Raw genomic sequence first — 11,360 nt, forward strand, 5'->3', positions numbered from 1 at the left:
AAAAAAAAAAAAAAAAGAATAGTGTTTTTGGGCAAAAATAACAAAAAGGAAATGATATCAATACAAGACATCACAAAACATGAATGAGGGGCTGAGGAGATAGCTTGCCAGTCTAAGTGCCTGCCTAGCAAGCACAAGGACCCAAGTTCAATTCCCAGTACTGCATATCGTGCCAGGCATGGCACAATACCAGGCATAGTGGCTCACGCCTGTAATCCCAACACTGGGAAGGCTGAGACAAAAGGATCACGAGTCTGAACTGACTAGCAAGTCCAGGTAGCAAATAAACAAACAATGAATACCACAAAATATTAAAAATACTAAATCTGAGCTGGGTGCAATATCATACGTCTCTAACCCCAGCTATTTGGGAAACTGAGGCAGGCAATAATTGCTAGTTTAAGGCAAGCTTAGTTGACAAAGGCATAATTCTGTTGCAATTTTGATATACATATCAAAATTATGTATATCATAATTTGTATAGAAATTTTGATATACATAATAATCCTTCCTGATCTGCAATTTCATTTCAGTTTGTTATCCCTAGGTAGTTATTTTGAAAGAAACATCATGTTCATATGATTTTCATACTACTACACTGTTTTCTTTTTTTAAAATTAGACTACCTTTATTTATTTGTTTTTATGTATTTAGTACAGGGTCTACAGGGTTTCACTACACAGATCAAACTCCTAGTGATCTCCTGTTTTCAGCCTCCTAAGTGCTAAGACTACAGGTACACACCATGACACCAGTTTCAGTCTGAGTGTGCCCTAGCAGCAGTGCCAGCACCACACACAGGGAATCTAATCCTGGTCCCTGAGTGCCTAAGTAGGCAATTTAGTCTGCTGAGCTATCTGACCAGCCCATGATTTTTTTTCTTTCTTTCTTTCTTTCTTTCTTTCTTTTTTTTTTTTTTTTTTTTTTTGTGGTACCAGGGATTGAACTCAGGACCTTGCGCTTGCCAGGCAGGTGCTTATTCTACTGAGCTATCTCCCCAGCCCTTATGTTGTTTAACTATCTATTTTATTAGTAGTTGTGTTTTGAGGGTTTCATCTTGTTTTTTGAGACAAGGTCTCACTATGCAATCCAGGCTGGTCTCAAAGTCATAGTGATCCTCCTGCCTCAGACTCCCAGTGCCAAGATTACAGGAGTGCACTACCATACCCCACCTGGACTGTAATTTGAGTAACTGTTTCAGCAGAGACAATGGACTGCCTATAGAAAAACAATGGTAAACAGGTAAATAGACAAAAAGGACAATGTAAGGCAACTAACTTTTCATCTAATCACAATTTTTTTTTTCTAAGACTGGCCCTATAAAGTCCCTGTCTACTGTTTCTCCACTGTCTTTTGCCAGTACTTCTGACGTCAGGACTAAAAGCATCAAATGGAGAGGCTTTCTTTTTGGAAATCTATCATAACATCTTTTCTTAAAAACATACCTGAGGCCAGGAATGTAGCTCAGCAGCACAGCACCTGCCTGGCAAGTGCAAGGTCCTGAGTTCAATTCCCATTTCCCCCCCAAAAAAAGACATATTCTGAGCTTATACATAACTACCTTATTTAGAAATATTAAAGTTCTTAGGTTCGTAATTGTCTATATCCCAGAATCACTGGATTTCTAACTATATGAATCCTGAAAATAAAGTTTTCTAGCTCATACATTTTATGTTCAAAAACCTACATTGTTTAACTCTACTCAAAGCTTCTGAAAATCAGAAAACAATGTCTTACTATACCGTCTTCCTTTAGAGTTGGAAAGTAACTACAGTGAGTTACTCATAAGCAACAGATAGAGCTGGCTAGTATTTCATCAAACATTATTAAAATTTACTATATCAGAAAGACTTCCTTGCACAACTAGGACAAAAAAACAATTATCTATTACCTCACTGCTGGAAACCTCATGCTCTGGAACTACATCCCGATGCTTGCTTTGAGAAACTGATGTACTGACCGAAACCGACACAGGTTTTGGTGAATGGAAGGCACTGATAAGATGACTGAGAGGAACTGTAACCTAAAAAAGAGAAAAGTTCCAATTTAGTAGTGCACTTTTTAAAGCTCCTTTTTGTTGTCAGGACTTAGGATACGTTAAAGTTAAAACTATACTGAATAGTACAGTTATATTTTAAGCCAGGGGCATAGCACAGTGGGAGAGCACTTGCCTAGCATGCTTGAGGCCCTCATGTTCGATACACACACACACACACACACACACACACACAATGTGCGTACACACAGTGTTAAAAACAGCAAGCATTCATTTACTGCTTTCAGGTTACTCTTGATCTATAAATCAAAAGTATTATTATTTAAAATAATCCTAGAACTCTTTATGTAACTCAGGCTGGTCTCAAACTGGAGAGAGTCTTGTCTCTGTCTCCAGGTGCTGGGATTACAGGTGTATAGTACCAGATCTGGCTCCTACAGGCAATTTTATTAGGGTTTTGTTTCATTTTGTTTTTTGTCTTTTTGACATAGTCTCACTAAGTAGTCCAGGATGGCCTTGAGGTCACTTTGTAGCCCAGGCTAGCTTCAAACACAACAATCCTCCTCCTGCTTCAAGCCTTCTGAGGGCTGGGATTACAGGCATGTGCCACCACACCCAGCGATGCTGGCTAATACTTTTAAAGAACTGGGAAAATATACCATTAGAATTGCAGAATATGGGGCTGGAGAGATGGCTCAGTGGTCTAAAGCACCTACTTGGAACAAACTTGGCAAAGCATAGGGACCGTGGTTCGACCCCCCCCCCACATGCCAGCCAGCCCCGCCCCCAGGTGGGCTGAGCTGGCCACACACACACACACACACACACACACACACACACTAAATAAATGTAAAAAAAAAAAGAAAAAAAACTGCAGAATATACAAAACTATCAAAGAGTGAGTGAAATACTTTACTGACATTAAAATATATATGTGTATATATTAAATTTGACACATTTTTTTCCCTATCATCACCATCTTGTTCTAAATCACCATCTACATGTGAATTCTGCAACAGCCCCTAGTCCCTGCTTCTGCGCTTATGTGGCTGTGTATATTCCTAGTATAGGATTAAAGATATCATATTTAAACTGATCTTTTCAAATCACTCCCCAGCTCAAAAATCCACAGTAGTTCTCTTCTGCTCTTAGGAAAAGCTGAAGTCCTAACAACTGAGACCCAGAAACCCTCCATGCTTTGGTTATTACCTGCTCCCACTCTGCTCCCCTCATCTTCTGTGTGCCAGCCATACTGGCCTCCTTGCTCTTCCTGGAACATTAGGCAGACTCACTGAAGGCCTTTGCACTGCCAATTAGAACATAACTTGCTCTCACCTTCCCTTCAGTTTACATTCCAGTTTTCATTAGTTCTTCCCCTACCTACCCTAATATTCCAACAATCTTTTCCTTAAGTATATTTCCTACAAGGCTCTCTGCTCTATGTATCTTCTTGACACTTTTCAGTAACACTTTCCCTATTTTCTTAATTACCTGTAGACTTATTATCTACTTGTCTGACATTATTAGTTATGGGACATTAACAACCTGGAATTATTACAGATCCCACAGGTTAAGGGCTTAGTTCTAAAACACTGTCCCCAGTTCCAATGTCAGTGACAAGTCTCATGTCAACCATGCTTCTGACCAACCATTCATAAACTGTGTGTTCCCACAACCCTCTCCAGTTTGATTATTTGCTAGAATGGCTCACAGAACTCAGGAACACACTCTATGTTTACCAGCCTACAATAAAGGATAAAAATGAATAGTCTAATGAAGAGGTATATCCTGTAAAATATAGAAAGATTTCTGGTATAAGGTTCCTGCCTCTACCAATTCACCATCTAGAAACTCCATCTCCTTGTATAGGAGTTTCTAATGGAAGCTGGGTGTGGTGGTGCACACCTGTAATTCAAGCACTAGGTGGCTGAGGCAGGAGGATCATACTGAGTCCGAAACCAGCCTAGAGTACATAGTGAGTTCAAGGGTAGCCTGAGCTATACAGCAAGACCCTGTCTCAAAAGAAACAAAACCAAAAAAAAAAAAAAAAAGCAGTTTCTAATATAGCTGAGACTACAACCTTTCCATTCTTTCTCTAGCAGTATGTGAATAGAAGTACACTCTCCAATCACTTCGTCTTTTTGGTCCCTAGTCCTATCCTGAAGCTATTTAAAGTTCATCTCATTTGCTTAAACACTGATGTGATCAACAAGGGATCATGAATTATGAGTGCATAATTCAAGTAATTACAACAATTTTAGAAGGTCTGAGCCAGGAAGATCACAAAGATTACAGGAATGTTTTATTTAACCACCTCTGACACTAGAATGTAAATTCCACGCAGCAAAAGGATTTTTCTGTATTTCATAATTTCAATATTGTACTCCAACATAACAGTACAATACTTGCCAATCAATATACAATATTTGAATGCTACACAAATATTTGAGTAACCGAATACACTAAATCTGTTACCATGTCATATATTTTACTTACCTCATTTAATCTCGTAATAACCATAAAAACTAGTCACTATTAATATACCTTTCCTGTGATTTGAGTATTGGTCCCCTCTATTAAGACCTTAAAGAGTGGGATTTTTAGGTTTGAGACAGGGTTTTGCTATGCAGCCCAGGTTGGCCTTCAACTTACAGCAATCCTCCTGCCTCAGCCTTCCAAATGCAGGGATTACAGGGATGAACCATCACATGGCCTATTGAAACCTTTAAGAAGACCTTTAAGAAAAGTATACGAAAGGGTTTGCCTTCCTTGCTCTTGTACTTCTCTACCATGTTGTCAGATGTTGGCATCTTTGTAACAGACTTCCTAGCTTCCAAAACTGTGAAGCAATAAACTTCTTTACATTTATAAATTACTTACGCTAAGGTATTATTGACGCAGTCTAAGATACTTCTCATGTAACAGAGGAAGACAGCAGTAAGGCAAGTAAATTTGGTGGCATGTCCACGGTCACATAGCTAGCATAGATCAAGAAGCCTAACCCAAGGAAAGCAACTAAAAATTCTACAGCTGAGTCTTCTCAAAAAAAAGTCTTCTCATCACATAGACCTTCTTCAAATCCCGTATTTTACACATAAACAAAGCAGACTATCAGACCATCATTTTAAAATTATACTTACCTATGTTAGTACAGAGGAGAAAAAGTGTAAAATTTATTCTAAAATATCTATCTTTGGGTAATGAGCTCAGTTAAGACCGCCAACAGTATACAATCTCACTTCGCCATCTCTACCAGTATCACAGAGCACTAATTTGCCATGTAGCTAATGGAGATAATCAGACATTCTTGATGTGAACAGGCCATGTCACACTTCTTTCTCAAACAATTGCTAGAACTCCTCCAGATACTGTCATCTCAGTACACAGCACCTTCCTCTATCCAGCTGACCAAACCCAAAACATCTCTCAAGAAATTTTCTTTCTTCCCATAATCACTTCCACCACATTAGTCCCTTTCTTGGATTACTTAGTTAACTCTTTCACTCTTTCTTGTCCTCCCAAATTCTCCACATAGCATCTTGTCCTCCCAAATTCTCCACATAGCAAGAAGTCAGGGTGATCTATTAAAAATGAAAATCTTACGTTTCAAAACTTTCAATGGTAGCCATAGCCAGCGAGGTAAAAATGAAATGCAAACTCCCTTAAGGCTTCTTGCAAATCTCACACCTGACAATGTTACCTTTAATCACTAATGCTGCAGTGACACTAATCTTTTGTTGTTGCTCCTCCAATCTATAACTCTGCTCTCTCAGGATCTGCTGACACTTTGCTCTAGGCCTGAAGTAACTATCCACTGTTCACTTGGCTCTTACTCGTTTTTACTTCATTACACTGATAAAAGATTCTACGTTTGCTTTGTTTATCCACTACACAACAACTACTGCGCTTTCTATTATCCAGCCCTACTCTACCAGCACCAAAGAGGGAGGGGTTATAAACAAAGGAACACCATCACACTCTTAAACCAAAGGTGTTAATTTAAACATTTAAACTTAAGGTCTTCAAACATCGTCACAAATGATTATTCCTGGAAAAGAGTAAAAGAGTAAAAGAAATCCCACAGAATTATTTTTCTCTGTCCTATATTATGCTTTACCAACAGATGGAGATGAGGCTGAATCTAAATTTTAAGTGCAAAAAGTTTTTGTTATTTCAACCGAAGAGGGGAAAAAATTACAGTAGATACAATTTATAGAATGTTTGGTTTAAATTCCAGTTAAAAGGAGAAAAAAAAAAAAAAAGACTGGAGTCCCGAGTCGGAAAGAAAGCACTTTATCTGCTCCCTTTCTGTTTACTGCATAGACACGTCCCCAACCCCCACCTCGGAATGTCTGGTGTGGACAATGCCTGACGGGTTCTCCCGCGGAAATTACACGCACTCGATACGCTGTGCCACGATCTCCTTCGCGCTTAAATCACGCCTCCGCCCCCCAACGCTTTGTTGCCAGACCTTCAAGTTTCAGGCCCTACTCTCAGGGTTGGCCCGTGACCCACTTTCAGCCACGAAGATCGCGCTGGATTACGCTTCCCTTTTAGTCCACTTCCGAAAAACCGATTCCAAGAAGGCAACTGGAAAACGGCCACGGGCAGGACCGCGGAAAAATAGGCTCAAAGCGGGGCTCACCTGAGGCTGAACCGTGCTCGACAGGGAAAACATCTCCTCCGGACTCGGCGGCGCTCCCGCCTGCCGAAACTATCCTTCCGTCCTCAGCCCGGCAGGCAGGCGCTGCGCCCTGTGTCACGCGCCTTCCTCTCCGCCGCAGCCCCTCTCCCTACCCGGGATGGAAAATGGCCTCCCTCCCACGGCTGCCTCCACGGCCGTCCCCCGCCCCGGAAGCCACCGGCAGCAGCAGTAGTTCCGGGGCACCGGGGCCGGCTCGCCGCCCCGCCCGGACGCCCGCCCCCGGGCGCGGGCAGCAGTTGGCGGGCACAAGAAACAGCACCCCGAGCGCCTGGGGTCTGTGTGTTTTACTTTAGAGGGGAAGACGTCGACCCCACTGTTCCTCAGACGTTCCCCGGCTTCCTCATCAAAGTCTCCAGCGTATTTCCTTGTTCCAACCGAGCCTCGGGCTGGCAACGTTTTATTTGCTACAATTTAGTGCGCTTTATTTTCCTCAAAATAAATCGCAAGTTCTCCCTGTTGGCCTTGGTTGGTTTCCGTGAGGCGAATTCTATCCTGTAGGAAGCCGGCTTACAGACAGTCACGCTTCCTGCTCGTCTAGTCTCTCCACCTTCGGCGATCCTTTGGAGTCCAAATCTCAGGGCCGGCCACAGCGTTTGGGAACCATCCGAAGCGATTTCTGGGTCTCGCGGGGTGGGCGGTCGCAAAGGAAGGAAATGTTAGGTCCAGACTGGGACGAGTGAAGCAATCCGGTCACATCCTGTGATTCAGATTTCAGTTCCAGCTGTCTGGTCTCCGCCAAGAACTGTTTGCGCCTCCTCCCTCATAATAAATGATGTCATGGGCCACAGTTACCGCCTTTGAAAAGTCCCCACCGCCTCTGAAACTCAGCTCCTCGACTTCCGCGAAATTAGCTCGCCCGGCTTTAGAGCGAAGGGGGCGGAGCAGCGTGTGGCGGCGCGGCGACGTCACGTAAAGCGCGCGGATGGGCGTGGCCTCACTTTGAACTCGGTTGGCGGGAGTCGGGAATCGCGGCTGAGGGAGAGGCCTGGCCGCTGGGCTCCCGCGGTCTCCTACCTGCGCTGTCCAGCCATGGAGCCCACCGCCGGGTGCGAGGGAAATGGAGGAGGCCCGGCGACTGGGGAATGGATGAACACAATCCCGGTTCCAAGACCGCCCTCCATTGAGGAATTCACCATAGTGAAGCCCATTAGCCGTGGTGCCTTCGGGAAAGTGTATCTGGGGCAGAAAGGCGACAAATTGTATGCAGTAAAGGTAGGAAGTCTGGAAAGAGGAAAGAAAGGAAGAGTCAGGTCCTTGCGTCCTCGGTACTGCCCCTCTGACTTGGGGAGCTAAGGCCTGCAGAGCCAACCGCTTCTTCGGGCTGGCCTTGGCCCTACCTTTCTCCCCATATCTTAATCACCCACTGGCCAGGGAAAATAGCAAAACCTGACCTCGTCCGCCTGTCCAGTGTTAACAAAGGATTTGGAAGCTGGGGGCGAAGGAACTTTCAAGCGACAGCCCTGATTCATGTCTAATCCATACTAAAATCAAATTTCTAAATACAAAAATGGTAAGAAGTTGGTGGTTGATTTGCTTTTTCATTTACTTCGAAATGCAGATTGCTGAACTTTTTCTATCACAGAAAAATGATTAGTTTGTGAGCACTGATTTCAAGTTTGACTTAACCGGGAAGAAGCTGCATTATTTTCTGATAACTGTTCTAAAATATTTAAGTGTTAGTATTACCTATTCATTTCGTGTATCTTCTGGTAGCTTTTTACTAATTTGTCGTTTACCAGGTGTAAATTTGGGATTTTCATTAAGTTTCTAACAATCGCTTACAGATTATACTTGAATTCTATCCATTTGTAATAGATCAATATGCTTAAACTGCTGTACAACCAAAGATCTCATTGAACAAGCCTCCTTTCTCTCCACACTTTCTATTATGGCATTTAGGATGTGCTTTTATTTAAAGAGCAGGCTAAAATAGGTCTTTTTAATCATTATTTATTTATTTATTTATTTATTTGATATACAGTCGATACACAGCTCAGACTGTATTGATCCAGCGCTGGGATTACGGGTGTGCGCCACCACGCCCAGTTTCAGTGGCTCGCGCGGTGCCCCTGGGTGTTCCGCAGCCGGTTTGGCATGCGGGACGGGGAAAAGAGCCCGGGTCTTTTGATTGCCTGGCTGGTGCGCTTAGACGCCAAACTGTATCTCCCCAGCCTAAAATATGTCTTTGTCAGTCTTTGCAACAGTGTATTTGAAGCTGTCTATCTACTCTTTGTTCTCAGTGACTTTCAAGATTTGATTATTTATATTTCACCACTAAGTGAAGGCACAAAGGAAAGGAGAAACCAACAGGCCATGCAATTTCAACTTCCTGTTAGACATTTCCAAGTGACTACCATACACCTACAGATTATACTTGCCTCAGTTTAAACAGTCCTCTACACCTAACTTCCAAACTCTGAACTTACTGTATTACCTCACTACATTTAATAGCACCAACGTCTTCCCTGTCCTTAAAGCTAGAAACTTAAGTAATTCTATCTTTTGCTTCATCTGTGTCTTATCTCTCTATTCCTAATTTTACCTATTATAGTCATTTTTTTCACCCCTCCCTTTCTATTCATTTTTCTCCGTGATGTGTCAGTGTGTCAATGTACATTTAAGTGACTTTTTTTTTTTTTTTTTTTTTTTTTCTTTTTCAGAACCGAGGATTGAACTCAGGCCCTTGCACTTGCCAGAGAAGCACTTATTCCACTGAGCCATCTCCCTGGCCTTTTTTTTTTTTTTTTTTTAAGTGGCTTTTAGCAAATTAAGTAGTTGTGTAGCTATCACCATAATCCAATTTTAGAATATTTCCATTATCAGAAAATGACCTCTTCTGCTCATTTGCAGCACTTCTATATTTAACACTTTACCCTCAGGTAACCACTAACCTACTTTCTAAAGATTTGCCTTTTCTAAAAAGTTCAAATAATGAAATAATACAATATGCAGGTGTTATTATTTTCACCTGACACAGTAGTTTTGAGATTCATCAGACTTTCATTTCAATACCTACTGTATTGGAATAACCCTACTGGAATCATTATCTTTATATTTTACCCATTCGTTGGGCTGTGGCGTTCAAGCTGAAGTCCAGACTCCTTAGAAAAGTAATCATGTATCAAGTTCTGGCTCTAAATTTCTACTGTATCTCCCTCATACTTTGTGTTCAGGCAAAACTGTCCTTCAGTGCTGTGTATTTTTTTTTTTTTTTTTCTTTTGGCTCTGAGATTGTTTCTGCTGGCTCCTCTTTCAGATTTCCATTCTTCTGTCTTCTTTATGTATTACAATTTGTCTTAGCTCCCCTTCAAACCTTCTATGACCCATGGCATTAAAATGGCCACCTGCTTTATACTTCCTAAGATTTTTGCTTTTCCTTCTACAGTATTTAGTAATCATTATCAACTTCTGACATGAAAGCACCAATTAATTTGTTCGCTAAATATTTTAGATCTGGGATATAGTGGCAAACAAAGCGAAAATTCTCGCACAGAGCTTCCAGTCTAGTGGAATGATCAGTGAATCCATGTCTTTCATTGTCAGTTTACCTTAGTATTCTTAAAAAAAGGAAGTATGGCCAGAATTTATCATATACAAACATTAATAATTTATTAGATATAGTAAATACACCTTTTTTCTTGTGATAGTATTGAGAATTGACTATTCAGTTTTAGTTCAATTCCAACTTTAATATACATTAGAGCTTTGTTTTATAATCTACATTAAGAATTTAATGATAATTTTTATCACATTCTATAGGGATTTAAATTTTAGAATATCCATGGTTGTTGGAAAATAGTTTCATGTTATGTCTAAGGCATTTGATATTCAGACAGATAGTGATGTTAAGCTCAACTGCCTCTGTTACAGGGTAATAATATCATTAAGCTTCTCTTCTGGGTGTTGAACAACTAAAGTTTACAGACCAAAAATTAGAGAAATAGAGAGCTACAAGGCTAGCCAGTATTTTGGCCCTAGCCCTTCAAGGTCAGTGAGGACTCAGGACATAAGAGAACCTCTGCTGTGACATCTTGTAACTCAGTGCTGTCCCAAATTTTCTGATCAAGGAGATTATGGGGCCACAGAATAAAGCGATCAACGATATATAATGTGCCTAAGGAGAGTCACCTAGAGAGAAAAATTTCTCTCAGGCTTTCACAGAGAGCAAATTGGTCAAGCAATGGCCCTGATTCATCCAGATGGCTGACACTGACAAATGATCTATAAGGTGATCTTTAGATCACCACTACAAGCTAATTTTTAGACTGGCTTCTAATATAAAAAGGTCCTTCAAAGACTTCTCCAAGTACTGTTTCTCTAACTGTAGTAGAAAACCCATCTCTGACAAAACAAACAGAAATGGGGAGTATGTTGGGAGCCACTAAGCTAGGAAATCAATATGTGTAGGTGGGACTTGGCCCAGTGCCTAAAGCAAATAAGCTACCTCACTCCTGAGATGAACACCCTGTCTGGTTAAGGCTAGCTATCAGTTGCTAGGCAACCTAGTGTCATGGGTCACTAACTTCATAAAATTGCAAATAACCAATTTGTTGTGAAAAAATTATATATATATGTATATATGTATATATATGTATATATGTATACACAAGAGAGGATAGAGATACAGCTACTTTCTCTTAGTTCATTGAGAATAAAAGT

General features: G+C 41.1%; 2 protein-coding genes across 2 annotated transcripts in view; one reads left to right on the forward strand and one right to left on the reverse strand.

The window, feature by feature from the left end:
• The window catches only part of Yme1l1 (YME1 like 1 ATPase), a 52,553-nt gene extending 44,992 nt beyond the window's left edge, over positions 1-7,561 (reverse strand). Inside the window, exons 1-2 of the mRNA XM_004641875.3 lie at positions 6,642-7,561; positions 1,892-2,023 (exon numbers count right to left, since the gene is read on the reverse strand). Coding sequence (XP_004641932.1) covers positions 1,892-2,023; positions 6,642-6,674 — 165 coding nt within the window. The 5' untranslated portion in view covers positions 6,675-7,561. The remainder of the gene's footprint in view (positions 1-1,891; positions 2,024-6,641) is intronic.
• Positions 7,562-7,691: 130 nt separating this feature from the next.
• The window catches only part of Mastl (microtubule associated serine/threonine kinase like), a 34,832-nt gene continuing 31,163 nt past the window's right edge, over positions 7,692-11,360 (forward strand). The window contains exon 1 of the mRNA XM_004641877.3: positions 7,692-7,913. Coding sequence (XP_004641934.1) covers positions 7,731-7,913 — 183 coding nt within the window. The 5' untranslated portion in view covers positions 7,692-7,730. The remainder of the gene's footprint in view (positions 7,914-11,360) is intronic.

The sequence above is a fragment of the Octodon degus genome, unplaced genomic scaffold (genome assembly GCF_000260255.1).
Source record: "Octodon degus isolate 3935 unplaced genomic scaffold, OctDeg1.0 scaffold00145, whole genome shotgun sequence".
NCBI classification, from domain to species: Eukaryota; Metazoa; Chordata; class Mammalia; order Rodentia; family Octodontidae; genus Octodon; species Octodon degus.